The sequence below is a fragment of the Aythya ferina genome, assembly GCF_964211825.1.
Source record: "Aythya ferina genome assembly, chromosome: 19".
NCBI classification, from domain to species: Eukaryota; Metazoa; Chordata; class Aves; order Anseriformes; family Anatidae; genus Aythya; species Aythya ferina.
Genome location: NC_140309.1, coordinates 7,465,824 through 7,486,841, shown reverse-complemented (window position 1 = coordinate 7,486,841; position 21,018 = coordinate 7,465,824). Strand labels below are relative to the sequence as shown.

The following is a 21,018-nucleotide window of genomic DNA, read 5'->3' as shown; positions in this document are numbered from 1 at the left end:
TCTGATTTCTGTATTGTCTCTCGTCGTCACCTCATACATCGTCTATCTGTCGGGTCTAATTGCGTTTACTAGAAATTTTCCCTGCAAGTAGTGACTGAGTCACTCGTGCATGTTTCCTTCTCCTGTTTTAGTATGTGAGGTTGAATGAAGTAAGAAGTCAGCAGACCTATGTTTTCCAAAGATGGCTGTGTCTGAACCACATCATGCTGAAGATGTAACCTTTAAAAGAGTGTCAGGAGTAGAAGTTGCTTGATATGTGGGATAGATTTTAGTGTCAGTCTAAATTTGTAGCAGTGGCATGGGATGCCGAAGTGCCCCTTTCTGTTACTACTGAATTTTCCCAGAATTTCCCATTGGGTATCTTGCTAAAGCTTTTAAATTGGTCAGTAATGTGAAGCCGTTTGCTCATGAGATGAATCATCATTAGTCATAAAAGATTCCTTATGACTTCCCGTTATGAGAGAGAAAAGGAACAGGAGAGAGGAGAGCACTTTTCAGTCTCACTCCTGTTGAAGGATGCCTGGGAAAGGAAATCCTACTTTTATTCTCTTCATGTGAAATGCTTGTTTGATTAATTGATTTATTTAAAGTGGTTGGAAATTTACCAATAACTTTTCCCTAATGCCGGCTTGTCTTCCATCAAAATAATTATAAACTAACTGATAAAGTTAGTATACATGATCTAACATTTTCAACAGTAGGGTTATTCTAATGTCCTCTCCTATTTATAGGTTGTCCATGAGTAATTGTGGTTAATCATTCTTATGGACTCAGTGCTGCACAGAAAAACACACGTCCCAACCTTCCTCTGCTTTTGGTTGCAGGGAGCAGGGAGTAACGGTGTTCGTTTGACCATGGAGAGCGCTCTGACAGCCCGCGACCGCGTGGGGGTGCAGGATTTTGTCCTGCTGGAGAACTTCACCAGCGAAGCAGCGTTCATTGAAAATCTGCGTAAGCGCTTCAAGGAGAATCTGATCTATGTGAGTAACAGAGGGGCAGAAACAAAAGTCTTCACGAGTGACCTGAATTTGGGTATTTGATACAACAGATGTAGGGATTCGGAGACAATGGTATCAGTTTGAGTAGACCATAGTTGATTATCTCAGAACAAGACTGGGATAGTGTAATGTTAATTCATGTAAGAGCCTCTTTTGCAGTGATCCAGTTGAGGTCTACTGGCATTTACTGGTCCTTCCAGCACTGAAAAGCCAACTCACACCACATTTTTCCATTTCATGAACTCACTCTGTGGTGGGCTTTCAGCAACCCCAGGCTTGAACCTAATCCCAGGTGGTATATGAGAAATAATCCGGTATTCTTGCTTGTTAGAAGCACAAAAACCATGCATAGGTGCTGTTTTTCCAGCAAGGATGAGGGGTCTAGCATAACTCCTGCAGTGTCATTCTTCATGAGGAGGTCACTTCTTCAGCACCCTTGGGCCTTAGCCCATCCCATGCTGCAGGCAGCGCTTGTCAACCACAGGAGCTTTCTGAGCAATTCTGGTCTCTCAGAGAAAATCCACTGCTAGTCCTTATGTAACCTCTTCATTTTGTGCTTTCTTTTTCAGACATACATTGGCTCGGTTTTGGTGTCTGTTAATCCATACAAGGAACTGGAAATCTACAGTAAACAGAACATGGAGCGATACCGCGGTGTCAGCTTCTATGAAGTTTCTCCTCACCTGTGAGTGGCCTGTGGGTAAACAGCGTAGTTTGTGCCATTCCCACACTGGCGTGTGCAGTAATGACGTGTGAAAGCAAGAAAATAGGACTTGTCCCAGATATATCCCTATGATTTTTAGGACATTAAAGGATCTTTTAGAGGGTGTGGTGTATGGCTCTTTCTATTCCTGTTTCTCTCTCCAAAGAGGATGAGTTGCCTTTGCAAGAGCAGTATTTGGAAAGGGAGGTGGTTCCTTCCTGGCTGGAGGAACAGAGCTGCTTACCCAGCCCTGGCAGGACAGGAGTTCATTGTTCCAAGGTTACTTGGGGTCTGCATGTCCGGATCGTGAGTTTCCCCTCCTGCTACATCGCTCATTCAGCATAATGCTAACTAGGGGAAAGAGTATGTATATATGTGCGGTGGTTTCTTTCCTACCTCTCCTGTTACTGCCTGACCAATATTTATCTGGTATTTCCCCTGTTGCTAAGATACCATGAGCCTTGTTGGAACAAGGAATGTATTTATTTACATGGTCTGGCGTGGTGAGCATTCCCAATTTCCCATTCGAAAAAAAAAAAAAAAAAAAGTTTGAGGTTTGAAAGTTATTTTTGAAAGCATTTGAATTTTTTTTGTCAGACTGAAAGAGAAAGATGACTGGGAGCTGAGGACATTTGGCTCAAAAATGCTTTCTTTCAGCGCCAAGGGCCAAATTCTGAGCACTTCTTGGAGGCTTTTTTTTTGTGTGTGTGTTTTCTTTTTTTTTTTTTTTTTTTTTTTTTAAGAGGTCTTGGAAGAGCAGATGATATTATTTTTGAGCAAACTATTTGGATTGTTTCTTATTATTGGCACATAACCCAAAAGAGTAAGCAAAACAGAATGCGCTATGAGCACAGAGGGGGACAGAAACGCCATTACTTGGGAAAGTTTGAATATTTAAAGTTGTATTTGTTAGGATAAAAATGCGATTTTTGTAGTGTTTCAGGCTTCTTTGGTGGATCTACGTGGGAGATGGTTAGACCTGAAAACCCCAGAATTCAAATCTGCTGAGTTCTCCCCTTGATCTACGTGTGTCAGCACATTCTGTTCATGTGCGGATGCCCTAAATAAGAGAGACCTTCCCCCAAAAAAGTTATCAGCAGTTGCTCAAATCAGCATCAGGCAATTCCTGGTGAAGCAACGGAGGTGGTGCAGAGGTGGCAGCTCATGCCTCGGGCTTCATCACTTTGGCTTGTGATCTAGGTGCTCTTACTGGCTTCTTTGTCATGGGATGATAACTTTGTGACTCTCAGGAAAATTGTTGGGACTGTGGCTACCTTTTTATGTGTGTGCACTAAGTGCACGACTGAGCACGATGGCAATGTTGATGTGTGACGTGGAGGGCTAGGCTGCTCTGCTTTAATTTCTGTGAGCACTACACAAAGTGATTTAAATCACAAAGCAGCTGATTATTTCTTAAGCTGTCTTCTTCCTTGCTGTAACTAGTCCCAGGAGAAATTGTAAAATGTGCAGCTCGTAAGTAAAAACCCTTGAGAGCTGGGATACCAAACACCAGTGCTGCTCCAACTGGAAAAAGAGTATTCTTTGTTAACTGTCATTACCATGCCATTAAAAAACATTATATCATTCGATTATTTATGCATTTTAAAATCTTCTGCAGAGCTCTGGAGTTATCTGTGCTGTAGTACTCAGTGCTTCTCTTTTTGGAGTATTTCAGGTGTATTTTCTTTTTACTATTTCTCTTACTCTAGGCTGATTCTAGAAAGTATTGCTACTTCAGTGTCAAAAGTGTTGAAGCTTGGCCTGAGCACAGGGTTTGCTGGGAAGCGCATCACATGTAGTCATTCAAAGGGGAAAATGTAGCCCTGTGGTCTTGAAACACAGCATACTTCCCAGGCTGCTGTGTCACATCCTGTCCTATTTATAGCCTGCTGCGGGGTTCAGAGATGGTGGCTGCAAATGGGACAGTGAACATTTTTAAGTAAAGGGGATTTTGCAAGTGGTATGCATGACTGTTAGCGTTCTGCTTCAACAAGTACCATAAACTCCCCCAGTAAAGACAGGCAATCCAGAGGCAGTTCATAAAATTTAAATTGAATTTATATTTATTCAACCATTTCACTTTCAAAATACTCCAGAGACAGAGTTTGGATGGGAAGAGAAGGACTTGATGAATTTAGTGGGGTAAGTGTGCAGTTGTGTTGCTAGGTAGCTCAGCGGTGTTGCCTTAGCACCAAGTATTAATAGACTTGAGGAGGCCATGGCTGTTATTTTGGTGTGATCATTTTTAATTAATTTTACAGCACAAGATTTAAAAAAAAAAAAAAAAAAAGAAGAAGCAAAACCCAATAATTATTAAAAGGTTGTCAAGTGTATGAATTGTATGAAGACAGGGTATGTGCTTGATAACCATGTGTAGTACAGCTGAGGATTTTATTACCAAGGTCTTACATGAGTGTATTTTGAAGGGCTAATGCTCCTCTTTCCTCTTATCCCCTCCCATTGCATCTGGTCCTTCTTCTCTCTCCTTCCACAAGCACTTGCTACCAATGTTTGTCAAACTTATCCTCCTGCACTCTGGTGTTGTGAAGAGTGTAATTTTTGGTAAAAGAACCTGTCTGGTCAACTGTGTGGAGGAAAACAGCAGAGAGAAAAAGAAATGAAGGAAGAAGCAGGAGTTGAGGGACAGCAGCAGGAAACCCTGGTTGTACACAGGCAGGAGGAGGCGTTTGGTGTTTTGGGTAGTGCTTGGCCTTAGCTGGATGGTTGCTTAATGTAGCCTGCTGGATGTTTTAGCAGTCTGTTCTGGCGTAATCCAGTTCTTTTTATAATCTGAGAGAAGCTACAAGAGGTTGGTTGGGCTATTCAGGAGCCACGTAATAGGAGCCACCCAGATAGCAAAGTGCAATTGTGACCTTCTGTGTCATCACTTAAAAGATAATCTAGAATAAAGATCAGTGGAAAACAAGAAATTTCCTGAATGCAAAGTTTTTTTTATCCTGGGTACCCATGTCAAGAAATCATGTTTATTTAGAAAATTAAGTTTATCTGTACCAAGTAGTCTTTTTTTTTTTTTTTTTTTTTTTTTTTTCAGTAAACATTCTCACCTGAGTAGGTGAAATGGTCAGGGAGAGCAAACGGCTCAACTCTTTTCCCTTTCATAGCTTTCCATATTCACTGTCAAATGATTTAAATAACATGAAGACCTTTTCCAAAAGAACAGTTTTTAAGGGAATTTAGCTTTTAGATTTATGTTATCACCCTGCAGAAACTTGGCCCTGCGGTTAAGATGTGCACAGAGATGTCTGAAAGCGTTCACAGCAATATGCTCTTACCCAACCCATGGACGTGCATTTCTTTTTGAGGTGTCTCCGTTAGGAGTTTGCGTTACAGGATGGTCTTAGCTGAGGAGTCTCAGCCCTTCATTTGTGGAAACAAACTAATGTCTGGTTGTCGTTGTTCCGTAGCTACGCTATTGCAGACAATTCGTACCGCTCTCTGCGCATGGAGAGGAAGGATCAGTGCATTCTGATATCGGGGGAGAGCGGGGCTGGCAAAACGGAGGCCACCAAGAAGATCCTGCAGTACTACGCGGTGACCTGCCCAGCCAGTCAGCAGGTTGAGACGGTGAAGGATCGCCTGTTACAATCCAACCCTGTCCTGGAGGTAATTCTAGAGTCTGCAGCACTGAAGCTTGACATTGAGTCATAGCAGCAGTACTCACATTTTCCGGCTGAGGGGGTGGAGGCAGCTGGACCCTACTGGGCATGATTAAGCTGTCTGTACAGCGTGGATAGTGTATCCTGGGAACACAGGTTCACACCGTGTGGGCGGATCGTTTGTACTGCACACAGGGGAATCCCAGCGTGCTTCCAAGCCAAAGAAATGGTCATTGGCTGCCAAACTCACTTGGCCCTTTCCTGTCCACCAGGAGCAATTCAGAAGTGGCCAGACTGCAGGGGAGAGAGAGGGATTTGAAGCGGGAAGAGTCCTGGTGTGCTGCATAAGTTTGCAAAGCCAGAACTTGACACATCTCCCGTGGTCAGCTCTGCCCTCTGATAAATGCATTTGTGGGTGCATTTTCTAGTGCTGTGGTGTCCTCTAGTGTCCAGTCCTGAGCTGCCTTTGTAATTCCCTTTAATATTTCTGTTCTACTCAACCCTGTGCAGTGTGCAGGGAAAGGTGTGCTCCCCATGAGTGGGAAAACCCTGACAGGCCTAGGCCTGTTAGGTTAGTGCCCGCTGTGAGCAGCAAGCAAATGAATTACTGCAAGCAAATAGCTGTGATGAAAGAGGAAGCTTTGAAAAGATTGTCAGGCATGACGTATGCTGTCGGCAGTGAATTGGCCTTAAAATAAATTTGCTGGGGGTGTGGAATTGTTTTTAGGGGCATGTTTCATCTGCAATACTTGCACTGGGCATAAAGATCAGCATTAGTATTTTGGGTGGTAATCTGTTTCCTTCTTGCTTTCCCTTGCAAAAAGGACAAACCTAAACTTTAATGGCCATAAATAGATAACTGGCATCTTCACCAAAGTGTATATAAATAATGTTATTTGATACTGATTTATTTTTCTGTAATCATTTCTCATTTTAGGCCTTTGGAAATGCAAAAACCCTTCGGAATGATAACTCCAGCCGATTTGGGAAATACATGGATGTGCAGTTTGATTACAGGGTAACTTCAGATCTGTTTTATACTCCAGAACGGGTCCCACTCATAACAGATCTCTGTTGCCTATACTTTCCTGCACTGATGTGTGCATAGAATGCGTATTTCCTTGTTGACCATGTGAGCAGTCTGGGAGTGAAGTTTGGTTCCAGAGGTTTTTATGGAACACACTTTCCTTTCTTTCTCCCCTCATCCCTCTATATAGTGAGAGTGAGAATAAGTCCTCTTGTTTCTGAGGTACATGTGCACTGTGAAATGGATACTCCCAAACTAACTTCACATTAGTCAGCTGTGGACTGAAAATAATCTCTGTCCTGAGTAACTTTGCATAGTGTTTGTTTCAATTCTGATTCAAACTACCCCACACTAGGAATATGAACGTAATGCAAGAACCGAGTAGCTAGATGTATCGTAGTCCTTTAAACTTCTCAATATGTAATTCCTCCACACACAGGATTTTGTTATTTTTTTGTGTTGAATCCCTTCTGAGAAGGAAGAATATACAAGTTAGGATATAATTCAATACATGCTGTAGCCGTGTTCTATATAATTGTGTATTATTTTCACTTGATAGCTCATTTTATGTATGCTTCAAACCTCAAATTGATGTGCATTTGCCAAAATATATCTTGTGATACAAAGTAACAAAAGATTTTCTGCCTTTTTGTAGTCAATCATTTTGTGATTGTGTGTCTTTGAACAGACTGCCAAAGAAGCAGAAATATTTTCCTCTCTGTTGATGAACTGTTTCAATATATCTGGTTTGATTTAGGGCGCTCCTGTTGGGGGCCACATCTTGAACTACCTCCTGGAGAAATCTCGAGTTGTGCACCAAAATCATGGCGAGAGGAATTTCCACATTTTCTACCAGCTGCTAGAAGGAGGGGAAGAAGACTTACTGCGAAGGCTAGGCCTTGAAAAGAACCCACAACAGTATCACTATTTAGTAAAGGTGTGTATTAACTAATAATTCTTAGGATATTGTTATATTTTAGGACAAATGTATCCTCAGTTGACTTTATATCTTCATTTCCTCGCTTCAAAAGAAACACTGAGATAGCTCCTATGAAAAGAAACATATGGCAGAAGTGCATTGTGCATAATATACCTTTGATAACGATATACTTATTTTTATCAAACTGTATTTTTAGGGTCACTGTGCAAGGGTCAGTTCCATAAATGATAAAAATGATTGGAAGACTGTGCGAAGAGCCTTGTCCATTATAAGCTTCAATGACACCGAGGTGGAGGTAAGACTTGTTTGACCGCACAGCTGATTTTCCCTCTCTTGAGAATTTTTCTGCTCTGATTTATTTCGAACCAAAGGCAGCCTTTAGAGTGCATGTGTTCCCTGCAAAAATTGTGAAACAAAATACAAAATGAGTGTTTGCAGTGTATTAACTAACACAGAAATCTCACTGCTGTTTCATTCTGTATCCATGCCTGATTTCTGCCTGTTGCTTCCATCATAGGACTTGCTGAGCATCGTGGCTAGTGTTCTGCATCTGGGGAATGTGCAGTTTGCTGCAGATGAGCAAGGAAATGCTCAGGTCACTACAGAGAATCAGATTAAATATCTGGCTAGGGTGAGTATCACCAGTTAGAGATATATTACATTAAAGATGAATTAGTATGGCTTCCTTATTTTGAACATGGTAGCATTATATTGTTATCATTTAGAATATGATTTAGAAGTTGTTAAAAATGTGCTTTTATTTGATGTAATTGCAATGCAAATATTAACATTTAAACATTTAAATATTTTATATTTTTATACATTTACTTTACATTTTTGTACATATACATTACATTTTTATATTTTTATATATTTTTACTTTTTTAACATTTTTTAATTGACAACTTCTCTATTTACCACTTGATCCACCACTGACGTGAGGTTTTTGCCTTCAGGCAGTGGGATAGGAATAGACCTACTCTGGAGACGAGTTTTGAAGAAGTCTATTCATGGCTTTGCTCAGTCAGTTCTTTGTGCCAGAGCAGTCAAACCAAACTATTATGTTATATGGCAAAAAGGAGTTGGTGTGCAGAAGGAAATGGAATGACTGACATTGCAAAAAGGCTTGCAGTGTGAATGGGAAACACAGGGTTGTTTCACTGGACTGTAATTTTGTGGACTAGCCTTTCTGATCTCTTAAGACAAGTACTGATGAATTGAATGTACTGCTTCATAAATAAATTTAACGTTCTACTGCTTTGCAGCTTCTAGCGGTTGAGGGCTCTGTTCTGCGAGATGCACTGATCCACAAGAAGATCATAGCAAAAGGGGAAGAGGTAAGAACATGAATTGGGATCTGGGAGGCATATGGAAATTAAACTAGTGCAATACCATCAGCTCTTTATTAACAGTAAGCCAGGGAAACTTAATCTGTCAATGGAATGGCTGTTGAATGACGTTTTTTTCTCCTTTTGTATGCAGCTAATCAGTCCCCTGAACCTGGAGCAGGCAGCCTATGCAAGGGATGCACTTGCTAAAGCAATATATGGACGCACTTTCTCTTGGCTGGTGAACAAGGTTAACAAGTCTCTTGCTTACAAGGTAAACAAATCTGTTGTTTGTTGATAGACAACCAAGTGTGAAAGGCAGTTTCAAATCTTTAAGCTGCAACACAAAGTTATTGCATGCTTTACAGTGATTTCCAAGTTAATTTGTTTTCCACTAAGAAGAGAGTAAGGAGAATATGCTGTAACTAAATGCAAAAGATCCAGTCATGGATTGTAGCTGTGACTGGCTGTGTGACTACGTACAAACACTTACTTTTTGCTCTATTACAGGAAGGAGAGTTTCCGGGCTGGAGAAGTACAACAGTTCTAGGATTGCTCGATATTTATGGATTTGAGGTTTTCCAGCACAACAGGTTTGTTTTCATTAGTGTCTTTGGATTTTGAGTAAGCTGTGCATGACTCCATTGTAGTGTTTTCTCTCCATTGTGAAATAAGACATTAATCCATCTCTGGTAATTTTAGTAAGAGAGAAGGAGATGAATTTTCAGCTTTAGGAAATCAGCTTGAATAACTAGTATTGACAGATCTTCTAACACTTTGGGCATTCAGATAATATTTAGCATTTACAGCTATTTATGTTCCTGGTATTTTAGAGACTGATGTCTTTTGGGGGCATATTCATGTGCTAGCTTGAGCCATGCCTTTCATAGAATCATAGAATGGTTTGGTGTTGGAAGGGACCTTAAAGATCATCTAATTCCAATGCCCCTGCAAGGGCGACACCTTCCACTAGTCCAGATTGGATGGGGCTTTGAACAATCTGGCATTGAGCACTTCCAGGGATGGGGCATCTACCATTTCTCTGGGCAACCTGTTCCAGTGCCTCACCACCCTCTGAATAAAGAATTTCTTCCTTTGTCCAGCTCTCTGGCGTAGTTGTGGCTGTTGTTTTGGCATCTTTATGTGGTGGTGTGAATGGGAAAACACAGCTGTAGAGCAGTGTATAGGATTATGTCAGAGTCTGGAACCTAACTCTGGCAGATAGCAATGAACCAAGACTCTGAACGTGTAGTTTTTCTGCTTCTCAGCGTTCCACTCCTCATGTCTGTTTTTCCCTCCTCTTTCATGAGATTCACTAAATAATGAATTCAATAAATATAGATTCACTAAATAATTCTCTTACATTTCTCTTGATTACACATAGCTACTGTCCTTTGATTATAGCTTATTTTACTTGTCATACAGTATTAATTATTTTTCTGATTTTTGCTTCCAGCTTTGAGCAATTTTGTATTAATTATTGTAATGAAAAATTGCAACAGCTCTTCATAGAGCTCACATTAAAGTCAGAACAAGAGGAATACGAGTCAGAAGGCATAGCGGTAAGAGCCAACATCATCACTCCTACTGTCTTCTTAGCACCTCCAGCAGGCCAAGGACAGATGATTAGAAAAGGAGCTTTAATAATAGTCTCCAAAGTACATGATTTAAAGAGATTTTCTTTTAAGTTTCTTTTCAAACTACCTTAGTAACAGTGTATAATACAGCTAGAAGCAACTAATGCCATTCCAATCTTTTAGTTTGATAAAACAAAAGATGCTTTTAAAAGGGACTGTTAAGAAAACAAATGTGATGAGTGAAAAAGCTTTACATTTCAAATAACACTGGTTATTTAAATAAGGTGCTGTCTAAAATGTTCTGAAATTTTCACATTTTTTCCTGTCAAGAACAGTTGTCACCCAAATGTGATGTCTTGTCTTTGCAGTGGGAACCAGTTCAATATTTCAATAACAAAATCATTTGTGATTTGGTGGAAGAGAAGTTCAAAGGCATCATTTCTATTTTGGTAAGTTGACATGACCTTTTAAAATGAAACACTGGGGCAGTGGAGTGGAAATCAAGGGGAAGAACGCAGAAAAAGGGACTAAATATACATTAGGACTGGGCAGGTGGGAAGAGCAATGATACACTGAACAGTGACACTGCTACAAGTCATATTGTATCAGACCCATCTGTCCAAAGCAAAGAAACTTCCAGTCCAGGCAGTCTGGGAGGAGGAGCTTGTGCTTAATTTGTTCAATTCTTCATTTGTTGAGTTAATGAAATGAAGGTGTGAGGTGGGCTACCTATTAAAAAGCCAAAGGGTGAAGCTGGGACAGTGTTTCAGTGAGACATAATTAGAGTTGGCCTGTATGAGTACAAGCACAGAAAGAAATCAATACTAGGATGTGTGTGTTTTCAGGACGAAGAGTGTCTGAGACCTGGGGATGCCACAGATACAACGTTCTTGGAGAAACTGGAGGAAACTGTGAAGAACCACCCCCATTTTCTCACGTGAGTGTTCATATTGCTGAGGGCATCTTTACTGGTAGGATCCAAGTGTGATAGAGCCTACAGGTTTAATTATTGCTGGGCAACTTTATAATGCATTGTGTTTATGGCAGTAGCATCCTAGATAAACGGGGCCCCACATAAAAGATTATGGTGGTTTAATTTGCAAAGAGATTAGACTGTGAGTTAAGATAATATTGAATAAGCAAGTAAAACAGAATTGAAGAAAAAAGGAAAGATGTGTTAGACTGGCAGGAAAAGACCACGTCCAATTTATGCACTGAATCTTCTTCTGTACTTACACGTTGTCCAAGCCTGAGCGAGACATGTAACAGTCCTCAGATTTCTGTTGCTGGCTTGCCTCTTCACCAGTCTCTTGCTGGCATCCAGCTGCTACTATCCAAGGAATTGGGCAGGATTGCAGTTTCTTGGCTCTTCTGATGTCTGGCCCAGTACTGCGGGTGTGACAAACTGTTTTGGTGTACCAGACCAGATTATTGCTCAGCATTAATGGTTTTCTGGAGGGTGACAACTGATGCCTGAAGTCTAGCCTACAAATAACTAGGACATGCAGCAGAATTTTGCTGGTAACATTAGTGTTCAGAGGTGTGTTTGTGTTAGAATGATTTTAGCAGTGCTGGTGCTTTTGGAATGAAGGCATTACTAATTCACCTTCATTCACATCTTCCCAGACACTTCTTTGACTTTGGTAACCTATTCTGTTGCTGCCACTCCAGTTTCATGGATGTGAATTCCATGTTTTAGCCTGCCTCGGTTTTGGAGCTGCAAATTTCTTTTTATTCTTATCCGAATGTTCTGCTTTGCTCAGATCGGGGTCTGAATGGCATCCCACAAGTATGCCAGCCTGCTGCCAACATCTTCACTGCCCTCTTGCCTGCTACCTCTACTCTGATTTCATGTACACACAGAGCCACTCTGCAACCTTGCCAGGAAGCTGAAAGTTCATCTATCAGAAATAAACATAAATAGATTTTATGACATTTTTATGATTTGCTGGTTGATAACTCACCTTTTTTTTTTACTTTTGGTCTTGAAGATCAACAAATGTAATTTATTTTTTTCGTCCTGTGCTCATGTAGTCCCACTCTAGGATCATATACCGTAGTGGTTTTTGAGGTGATTTCCCACATGAAACAAACGTTTGTTCCTCATGAAGTTTCTTCACTTTTTCTCCAGGCACAAGCTTGCTGACCAAAAAACTCGCAAGTCTTTAGGGCGGGAAGAGTTTCGGCTTTTGCACTATGCTGGAGAGGTCACCTACAGTGTTGCAGGTAAGTGTGTGCATCATCTCAGTTCTCTCTCACTCCTTTTTCCTCCTTTCATCCTCTGCCCTCTGAATTAAAACAGCTTTACTAGGTAGCAAAGACAAATCTAGTTATACAGTAGTTCTATGTATCATCTGATTAACTAGATTAATTTCCCATCTCAAATTCCTGCCTTGTTGTGAAATTTCTGTGGAACAGTGGTGGCAGCCTGAGTGGTTTCTTTTTCTTCCAGGTTTTCTAGATAAAAACAATGACCTTCTCTTTCGGAACCTGAAGGAGGTGAGTATGGATGCAGGGTACTTCCAATACACATCAGCAGAACAAGGAGGCGGGTTTAAAATGGGGTGGCATCTGAGGAAAAAGGTTCTTTTAATGTTAACATGAAGAATGCATGTCTGTAGGGCTGCATTATGAAAAGGCAAATTGAAGTGTTCAAAGTTTGTTTTATTAAAACAAAACAACCCAAAAACATTTTGTCACATTGCTCTAAAAGTTCTCTGAAGTTCATTCTGTACTTTAGCTCTGAAAATGTCTCTCCGCAGACCATGTGCAACTCTGAGAATCCTATCATAAATCAGTGTTTTGACAGGACGGAGCTGACAGACAAAAAGAGACCCGAAACGGTAAGGATACAAGAGCTGGGTGGAAGTGTGGCTATTTCCTCTTTTTTAAAGATACGTCCTGTCTAACATGGTAACCTAAATACAAGCCTCTTACCTTTAAAGCTGGGGGACTGTGAGGTTTGTTCTGCAGTCACAAGTACCGGCTGTAAGTCATCACGTCATACATGATTTTCTTTCTTTTCTCGTAGGCAGCAACTCAGTTTAAAAACAGCCTCTCTAAACTCATGGAAATTCTGATGTCCAAAGAACCATCCTACATCCGATGCATGAAACCTAACGATGCTAAACAGGCTGGTATGGCCATGGTTAACTCTTCACCTGTGTGCTTTTCTACAACAGCTATACCAACCACTAGATTCCAGGCAGTGAAGCACAGAAAGGAGCTCAAATGAATAAGTCTTGCAACGGTTTTCATTTTGGGTCTGTGCTAGAGCTTCTTGTAGGGGGTGGTGGTAGTACCAGCCAGGAATCAGAAGGGAGGCACTGGTCTTGGTAAAGTGACAGAATGAGGTCGTATTTGAAGTCAAGAATAGTGAACCTACATAACTTCCTTTTAATGATTTTATTCTCCCTCATTTCCTCCTCCTGTCTGCTTAGAATATCCTAAAGGATGAATTCTATTCTGGAACTAAATGTAAATGTATACTACAAGAGGGAAAGACAAGAGTCACAAAATAAGTTGTGTGTGACTTGAACCATGAGGATGGGGTAGAGGTTAAAGATAACTGTAAGATAAAATAATTCTGAACTGAACTGAGTATTTCCCTTTTCTGCATGAATGGACATTAATGAAGTTTCTCTGTTTTCATACTCTCTCAAGATCGATTTGATGAAGTGCTAATCCGACATCAAGTGAAATACCTGGGGTTGATGGAGAACCTCAGAGTGCGGAGAGCTGGCTTTGCATATCGAAGGAAATACGAAGTTTTTCTGCAGAGGTAGGATTACCCTGGCCTTATCTCTCCCTGCTGCTCCCTCCCCCTGGTCTTGGTCCTACAGGTGTTGAGGCCAGGGAAGTGTTCCAAAAAACAAAGAGCAGCCCTTATACCTGAAAGAGTTATTTCTTTAAGGGAGAGAGAAGAATGACCTCTCTCCCTTTCTGTTACTTCTCTCCCTAAGATTTCTTCTGCTGTCAATCCACAGGTACAAATCACTTTGTCCAGAAACGTGGCCTACGTGGGATGGACGGCCCCACGATGGCGTGGCTGTGCTGGTGAAACATCTTGGCTACAAACAGGAAGAATACAAAATGGGACGGTCAGTTCTCGTGTTTTCTCAATTTGAGGTTATGAATCATTGGACATTAATGTCATTGCTTTTAAATAAAGCTTCTCTGTTTAATGGGTGGGCAAAAGATTAGAGATCCCAAAGGGAATGCTAAGGGCAGGAAGCAAACTTCTCCTGCACGTTAAACATTATTCTGAATTTCTATTTCTAGAACAAAGATTTTTATCCGCTTTCCCAAGACTTTGTTTGCAACGGAAGATGCTCTGGAAGTGAGGAAGCAGAGCCTGGGTGAGTCACACACGCTGCAGTAGCTTCATGGACAGTTAGCTGTCTGGTCTGTGATATTTTTTTATTGTAGTTATTCATTATTTTTTGTTTGAACAGTTTAACCTTTTTGTATCAAAATACACTTGGTTGTGATTTCAAATTGCTGTTTCTCTTATCATTTCAGCAACAAAAATGCAGGCCACGTGGAGAGGTTTCTACCGTCGAAAAAAATTCCTGCACATGAAACACTCAGGTATGAGGGAGAAAGTGCTATGTCATTTCATGGTTTGAAGTGGCCGTTGCTGTATTGAGAAGTTAAAGTTGACTTGATTTTGGTGTGTGAGAAGGAAAAATCCCTGAAACCTTGCTAGAAGTAAATGGTAGATGTTGGCATACCCCTTCCTTCCGTGTTAGTCTTTGAGACTCTTTGAGTACGAGAATAGGCTTAACTCATGTTCACGCAGCAGCCCCCATACAGCAGTTCCCATCTGCCAGTGCTTTTTACTGCCATTTATCCATTGTGTTATATTGTTAAGAATTTCAATTATTTTCTTTCCCATGTGTCACTGTGACGGCTGTTGGGTTTTTGTTTTATTTCAGAGTACATACATAAGCACTGTTTGTTGCCAGTTTTGTGTGAAGTCAATATCGGTATGAAGGAGCTCACTTAGTGTAAAATGTTTGTATTTTTAGCAATAGCAATCCAGTCCTGGTGGCGGGGAACCTTGGGACGCCGAAAAGCTGCCAAAAAGAAGTGGGCAGTAGAGACTATCAGAAGGTGTGTGAACAGTAGCCTCAGCCCATTGAATGGGTACTTACTTGCTAACAATGAGGTGATGCAAATGACGTTACCTGTTGCTACAGTGTCAGAGATTTTTATTAATAAATTACAACTATTATTAAATAAAGCTCAGGAAATGAGAATTCTGTTATCTCAAAGCAACCATAGGAAGTTATTTTGTGACAAATATTTGAGTAAGCACGTCTGAAAATGGGCAAGGCTGTCTGTTTGGCTAATCTGACTGCAGATGCAACAGACATTAAAAAACTTGCTTTGCCTATTTTTTTTATTATTATATAAACTTCCATTTTGGCACTCAGCTCTTCTTGGTTATCCACTCCATTTTATTGAGTTCCTTTTTCTTATAAATTGCAGTTCCCTTTTCCTCTCAAGTTTGATGTCTATTCTGGGGACTGACCCAAATCTCACAATTCTCCATTGATTTTATGTTAATTCACCTTTTACCCTGGCTATATCTGAAAGTTCACTGGGGACCCAGATGTGGTTGGATTGGAAGAGACCTCTAAATATCTTCAGTTTTGACAAATCTCCTATTTTTTTTCCTCTTCCTCAGATTCATTAAGGGTTTTATTTACCGGAATCACCCTCGCTGCCCAGAGAATGAGTATTTCCTTGATTACATCCGCTTTTCCTTCCTGATGAACCTCAAGCGTAATTTACCAAAGAACGTTTTAGACAAATCATGGCCAACTCCTCCTCCATCGCTCTGTGAGGTAGGCTCAACTGCACCAGGGTCAGATGAATGATACGCGAGTCGGAGGAGACAAATGGCAGTATGGAAGACCACGGGCCACCAAAGGCCTGGGGGGAGCCGCCTGCTATGAGAGCAAGAAAGAACCAGGTTCTCGCTCAGGTTTCACATTGCATTAGCATCTCTACAAGTAGAATTAGTCAAAATACCATCACATGTGTGTAATTAGCATAGTTGTAAAATTTTGAGAGTTATAGTGCAGAACGCTTGAGAATTTGGAGGTGTTGCAACACTATTTTCCAGTGTTCTTCCCATCCATTTCTGAAATTTTCTTTTTCCTCTGACCAAATTAAGTTCCCTCTGGACAGCTAAGGTAGCTGGAATAACCCATTGATTATTCTAAAACATACTGAGTTTCTTCCATTAATTCTAAACCATAATCTAAAGAATAATTATGTTATTAAATTGCCATTTAATTCTAAACCAGATGGAGAATGTTGTGGGACAAACTGTCTTAGAAAGGTGGAAAATAGACTTTTTATTAACTAATTTGAAAAGTGATTGTCAGTAACAAAACAGTATCTTAATTCAGCCATGGATTTTCTGCAGTTGTTTGTCTTTTTTTCACTGTTTGAGTTGCTTTGTCAGTTTGAGCTATTTTTACTTACTGTGTGAAACCTCCTTCAGGCATCCCAGCTCCTGCGACAGCTATGCATGCAGAACATGGTCTGGACCTACTGCAAGAGAATCAGCCCAGAGTGGAAGCAACAGGTACCCAACAACTTTGTGTTCATTCAGACTATTCCGATGTTGTATTGTTCCATACAGTTGCATTGTTGTTCTAGATAAAAAGATTAAAAATTATACTGACATTTGATTCATCTTAGTCTTAGGGTAGCTGTATTTTCTTATTTTATATTAAAAAAAAAATCAATGAAGAGAACTAATAGGAAACATGTACATTGAACAGTTTCATCTAAACTGTTTTGAGAGATGATGGTAATAGTTGCCTTTAAACGTTTTTTTTTAATTGGATTGTATATCATACTGCTTATGAAGGCCTGTAAACTCTTAAGGGCATGTAATGAAATGCTGTGGATTAGTTAGTGGCTGAGCCTGTGATTAAGGACACAGGATTAATACCAGCCATTACTGAGCTGGAGGTGGAAACACCTCCACTTTCTTCTCCCAAGCAAACAAGGCTTATGAGTATCCTTTATCCACATTTTTACCTGTAAATCATCTCCTGTCTGTTTGCTCTATACAAAAACAAAAGGGATTTCCTGTTTCCTCGTTCCCTGGTTTTGTTCTCATTCTGAAGGAACAGAAGTTAGAGCTAAGAGTACTGGTCATATTTACCCCCTGGAAGACTGCCACTGTAAAAAGGACCAAAGGTTTATGGTGACTCATCTTCTAAACAAGAACTCCCAGGACTGAATGGCACCTAGCTGAGTTGTACTATTTGTCAGAGGATAAGGTAGAGAGTACTGAATAGATGGGGGAGCTGTAATAAATGTGTTACACTGTGCTAATAACATTGTAACTTCTTTTGTCAGTATTTCAGTAAAGATGGTGATTAGCTGACAAGGCTTCAGCAAAACTATCTGAACCATAGGGGAGAAAAAAAAACAACATCCTACAGGGCGAAGCAGGAAAACAAATTGTTTAGCTTAACTAGGCTAAGAGGATCTCTGAAGTAGAAGAATTCTGAGACCTTTTAACAAAGGCATGATGTAGACATCACATCTGGTCTCTGGCTTTTGACAAATTCAAATTAGAGGTATATATTTTTGAGAATTACAAATAATAACAAAAAAAGTGAAATTTCTATCCTAAAGCAAGGATAGCCATTAAAAAGATAGGGGGCATATGGAAGACTTTATGTAATTTTCTGACTAACATGATTCAGCTCAAAAGTAGATGACTTTAAAAAAAAAAAAAAGAAAACCACAGAGGCTCTTTGAAGTCAAACATTTTTTATTTGAAGCAAGATTTTCTACTTAACAGAATACATCTTTTGTCCTTGCAGCTGGAACAAAAAGTAATTGCCAGTGAGATTTTTAAGGGTAAAAAAGACAATTACCCTCAGAGTGTTCCTAGACTCTTCATCAACACTCGACTTGGTGAGTAGGTGTTACAAAGTTGAACAGGAAGAAGAAAGAGGGGGATTCATCTCCTCTTTTCTTATTCCATCTCTTTGGTTTTAATTTAGGTAATGAAGAGATAAACACTAAAGTCCTTCAGGCTTTAGAAAATGAACCAATTAAGGTAAGACCTGTGTCCTAATACTTTTTTCAAGTTTTCATAATTATGCAGCAGAATTAAAGTCTTCATCAGAAGATCAGATTGATTAAGAAAATATAGCAAGAATTTTACCTTAACATTAAGCTGATAACACCTTGGAAGATAGTCTACATGAGGACATGGTGGCTCAGAAATGCAATTGGGAGGTTTGGGCAAGTTTGTCAGCTAGAATTAAAGGGGTTGCAGCTTGCATTGCTGGTGTTCATGATGCTTTGAGATGCTTGAAGGGGAGAGGAAAGGAGCGATGAAGTCTACGCAGACTGAAGCTAAATCATAGATTTCTCAAGCACAGTCAGACAGCCATAGTCATCAAGTTATTGTTCAGAACTCCTCTAGGTCAACAAGGAAGTCTGTGGCAGAACTGAGAATAGGACTCAAAAGGATTGTCTTCACTCCCAGTTTACAAAGCACTGGTTAGTACCTCCTGCAAGCTCTCTAGGCTAGATGGAAGGTAGCTGCCAATTACACAAGTTGCATTTTTAGCACTGATAACGCTTCTTTCAGTATGCAGTTCCTGTGATCAAGTATGACCGGAAAGGATACAAAGCAAGATCACGGCAACTGCTTCTTACCCAAAACGCAGTCATCATTGTTGAAGACTCCAAAATCAAACAACGGATTGACTACGCCAATCTGACAGGTGAGATTGCCAACAGAAATGGGGTTTAGCTCACTTGATTTTAGTCAGCATGACAAATAACTTCAGTTAAAACACAATAATAAAAAAATAACCAGTTGGTCTTTGTCCTGGACAAGAATAGAATTATCTTGTACTGACAAGTATTTTAAATCTGCAATATGTTGGACTTTTTTTTTCCTAAAATTAAATTCCTTAAAATGTCACAAAAATTACTCAATTCATCTCCCCAGAAACCTCTCAAGTCATTTCCCAATTGCACATCTCCACTGCAGGGAAGTTGCACCATTATTACACAGCAACTGCTTGGGACACTGGCTTTTAGCCCTCTAAATATTTGACATTGACGTGGTCCTTTTAGAGGGGGAACTTGGTCAGAGAGAAAGAAAATTGCAGAGTCTGGTACATGACTTGGCTTTGGCTTATCTAAAGCCTCTCACTTCATAGCCTCAGCTCCAGCTCCCAGCATTGCTACAGTTCCTCCTTGCAGCCAATTTTCGTGCTAATTATTTCAGTGTTATCCTAACGCAATTACCTACTGTGTTTGTAACTGTCACCATTTAAAATAGTTTCCATAGGCAACACTAATTTGGGGTTCTGGGACTCCCGTAAGACATGATTACTGCAGTGCTGTACGTTCCTCACTGCTAGGGCTGGGCTGCCTCAAATGGCATCATTAATCAGATCTATTACATGAAATAGATGTTAAACAAAATCCAGAGAACAGGCATTCCTACTCCTCATGGACAGAGGCACCTGAAAGTTTCTTTTTCATGTTAAGAAGCCCAGCTATAAGCTGATTGTCTGTCACCTTGCAACCTCTCTGCTGACACCTTAGTGCGCTGCTGCTTCTGTGCAGCTTCTCAGCTGTCAGGTTTCTCACTGTGGGACCAACAGTTGCTGCGTTCCTGGGAGAGGTTCTGCAACGTGTGCAGGAATCCTGGTGTTGTTGTGTTGGTGTCAAACGGCTGTTCTCTATTGCAGGCATCTCCGTCAGCAGCCTGAGCGATAACTTGTTTGTGCTGCACGTGCACTGTGAGGATAACAAACAGAAGGTAATGGGGCCCTCCAGCCATCTCTAGAACAAGTTCTAAAGGCACAAAGAGCAGAAGATCCAGGGTGGCGGTGGGTGGGGGAGTGAAGCACACTGGTGATGTGCACCATTGAGCAGCCCCCATACGTAACTCACTTTATGCCAGCTTTAAGATGGATTTTGCTCATATTTGCATGTGCTCAGAGATGGGGTTCACCAGTGACTGATGCACTGACAGGATCAGTGCTGTCCCTTTACTATTACCTTGTAAATAAAGTAACTGCTGGGGGTGTTATCACAGATCACCGCCAAGCCTGGTACGCCTTGAGAGGTGTTTTCCACACTAACCCATGGAGATAGCTCTGTCCCTGTTAATTACAACATAATTATTTTGGTATACGATCACTGAAAAGCCACAATCACAAACTGTTGCTGGTTTTCTCTCCTAGGGAGATGTTGTACTTCAGAGTGACCACGTGATCGAGACACTCACAAAAACAGCCATGCGGGCAGACAAGGTCAATAACGTCAACATCAACCAGGGCAGGTGAGTGAAGCCAAGCCCCTCTCAGGAGCTGCTTTGGTTTTCTTGTGTTGGTTCTGGAGAGCTCTGCTTCAGCATTATAGGGCTACAGAAACACGTCAGAAATGCATCATAAAAACATATTTAATTATTCTTAACTAAGAAGGCAAAGAAGAGTTAATCTTAACTAACAGCAGTCTGCTTGTTCACTCCCTGAAGCAGCAGACTTAGGGTAGAGCTACACCCACACTCATCAAGTTTGTTATCTGTTTCTCTTTGCAGCATAAAATTCACAGTTGGACAAGGCAAAGAAGGCATCATTGATTTTATATCAGGATCAGAACTGCTCATAGCCAAAGCTAAGAACGGCCATCTAACCGTGGTGAGTACCACGATCAGTAAGATCAGTAAGAAGCAGTAGCTCACTTACAGCACATCCAAACCCAGGTTTTGCTACCAAGTGTACTTGCAGCAGACAGACATGTACCATCACCCCTTCCC

At 40.7% G+C, this 21,018-nt stretch overlaps 1 protein-coding gene across 4 annotated transcripts in view; it reads left to right on the top strand.

Moving 5' to 3' along the window:
* MYO1C (myosin IC) overlaps nucleotides 1-21,018 on the top strand; it is a 57,584-nt gene that overhangs the window by 32,804 nt on the left and 3,762 nt on the right. For all 4 annotated transcript variants that reach the window (XM_084493154.1, XM_084493156.1, XM_084493157.1 and 1 more), the window contains 30 exons: nucleotides 825-980; nucleotides 1,568-1,683; nucleotides 5,127-5,325; nucleotides 6,256-6,336; nucleotides 7,103-7,282; nucleotides 7,482-7,580; nucleotides 7,803-7,916; nucleotides 8,551-8,622; nucleotides 8,768-8,887; nucleotides 9,124-9,206; nucleotides 10,070-10,175; nucleotides 10,559-10,639; nucleotides 11,036-11,127; nucleotides 12,322-12,416; nucleotides 12,643-12,689; nucleotides 12,953-13,033; nucleotides 13,222-13,327; nucleotides 13,854-13,971; nucleotides 14,177-14,290; nucleotides 14,472-14,548; nucleotides 14,712-14,780; nucleotides 15,221-15,305; nucleotides 15,883-16,042; nucleotides 16,708-16,791; nucleotides 18,050-18,143; nucleotides 18,233-18,288; nucleotides 18,829-18,964; nucleotides 19,946-20,016; nucleotides 20,444-20,541; nucleotides 20,800-20,899. In XM_084493154.1, the coding sequence (XP_084349280.1) occupies nucleotides 825-980; nucleotides 1,568-1,683; nucleotides 5,127-5,325; nucleotides 6,256-6,336; nucleotides 7,103-7,282; nucleotides 7,482-7,580; nucleotides 7,803-7,916; nucleotides 8,551-8,622; nucleotides 8,768-8,887; nucleotides 9,124-9,206; nucleotides 10,070-10,175; nucleotides 10,559-10,639; nucleotides 11,036-11,127; nucleotides 12,322-12,416; nucleotides 12,643-12,689; nucleotides 12,953-13,033; nucleotides 13,222-13,327; nucleotides 13,854-13,971; nucleotides 14,177-14,290; nucleotides 14,472-14,548; nucleotides 14,712-14,780; nucleotides 15,221-15,305; nucleotides 15,883-16,042; nucleotides 16,708-16,791; nucleotides 18,050-18,143; nucleotides 18,233-18,288; nucleotides 18,829-18,964; nucleotides 19,946-20,016; nucleotides 20,444-20,541; nucleotides 20,800-20,899 (3,090 nt within the window). The remainder of the gene's footprint in view (nucleotides 1-824; nucleotides 981-1,567; nucleotides 1,684-5,126; nucleotides 5,326-6,255; nucleotides 6,337-7,102; nucleotides 7,283-7,481; nucleotides 7,581-7,802; nucleotides 7,917-8,550; nucleotides 8,623-8,767; nucleotides 8,888-9,123; nucleotides 9,207-10,069; nucleotides 10,176-10,558; nucleotides 10,640-11,035; nucleotides 11,128-12,321; nucleotides 12,417-12,642; nucleotides 12,690-12,952; nucleotides 13,034-13,221; nucleotides 13,328-13,853; nucleotides 13,972-14,176; nucleotides 14,291-14,471; nucleotides 14,549-14,711; nucleotides 14,781-15,220; nucleotides 15,306-15,882; nucleotides 16,043-16,707; nucleotides 16,792-18,049; nucleotides 18,144-18,232; nucleotides 18,289-18,828; nucleotides 18,965-19,945; nucleotides 20,017-20,443; nucleotides 20,542-20,799; nucleotides 20,900-21,018) is intronic.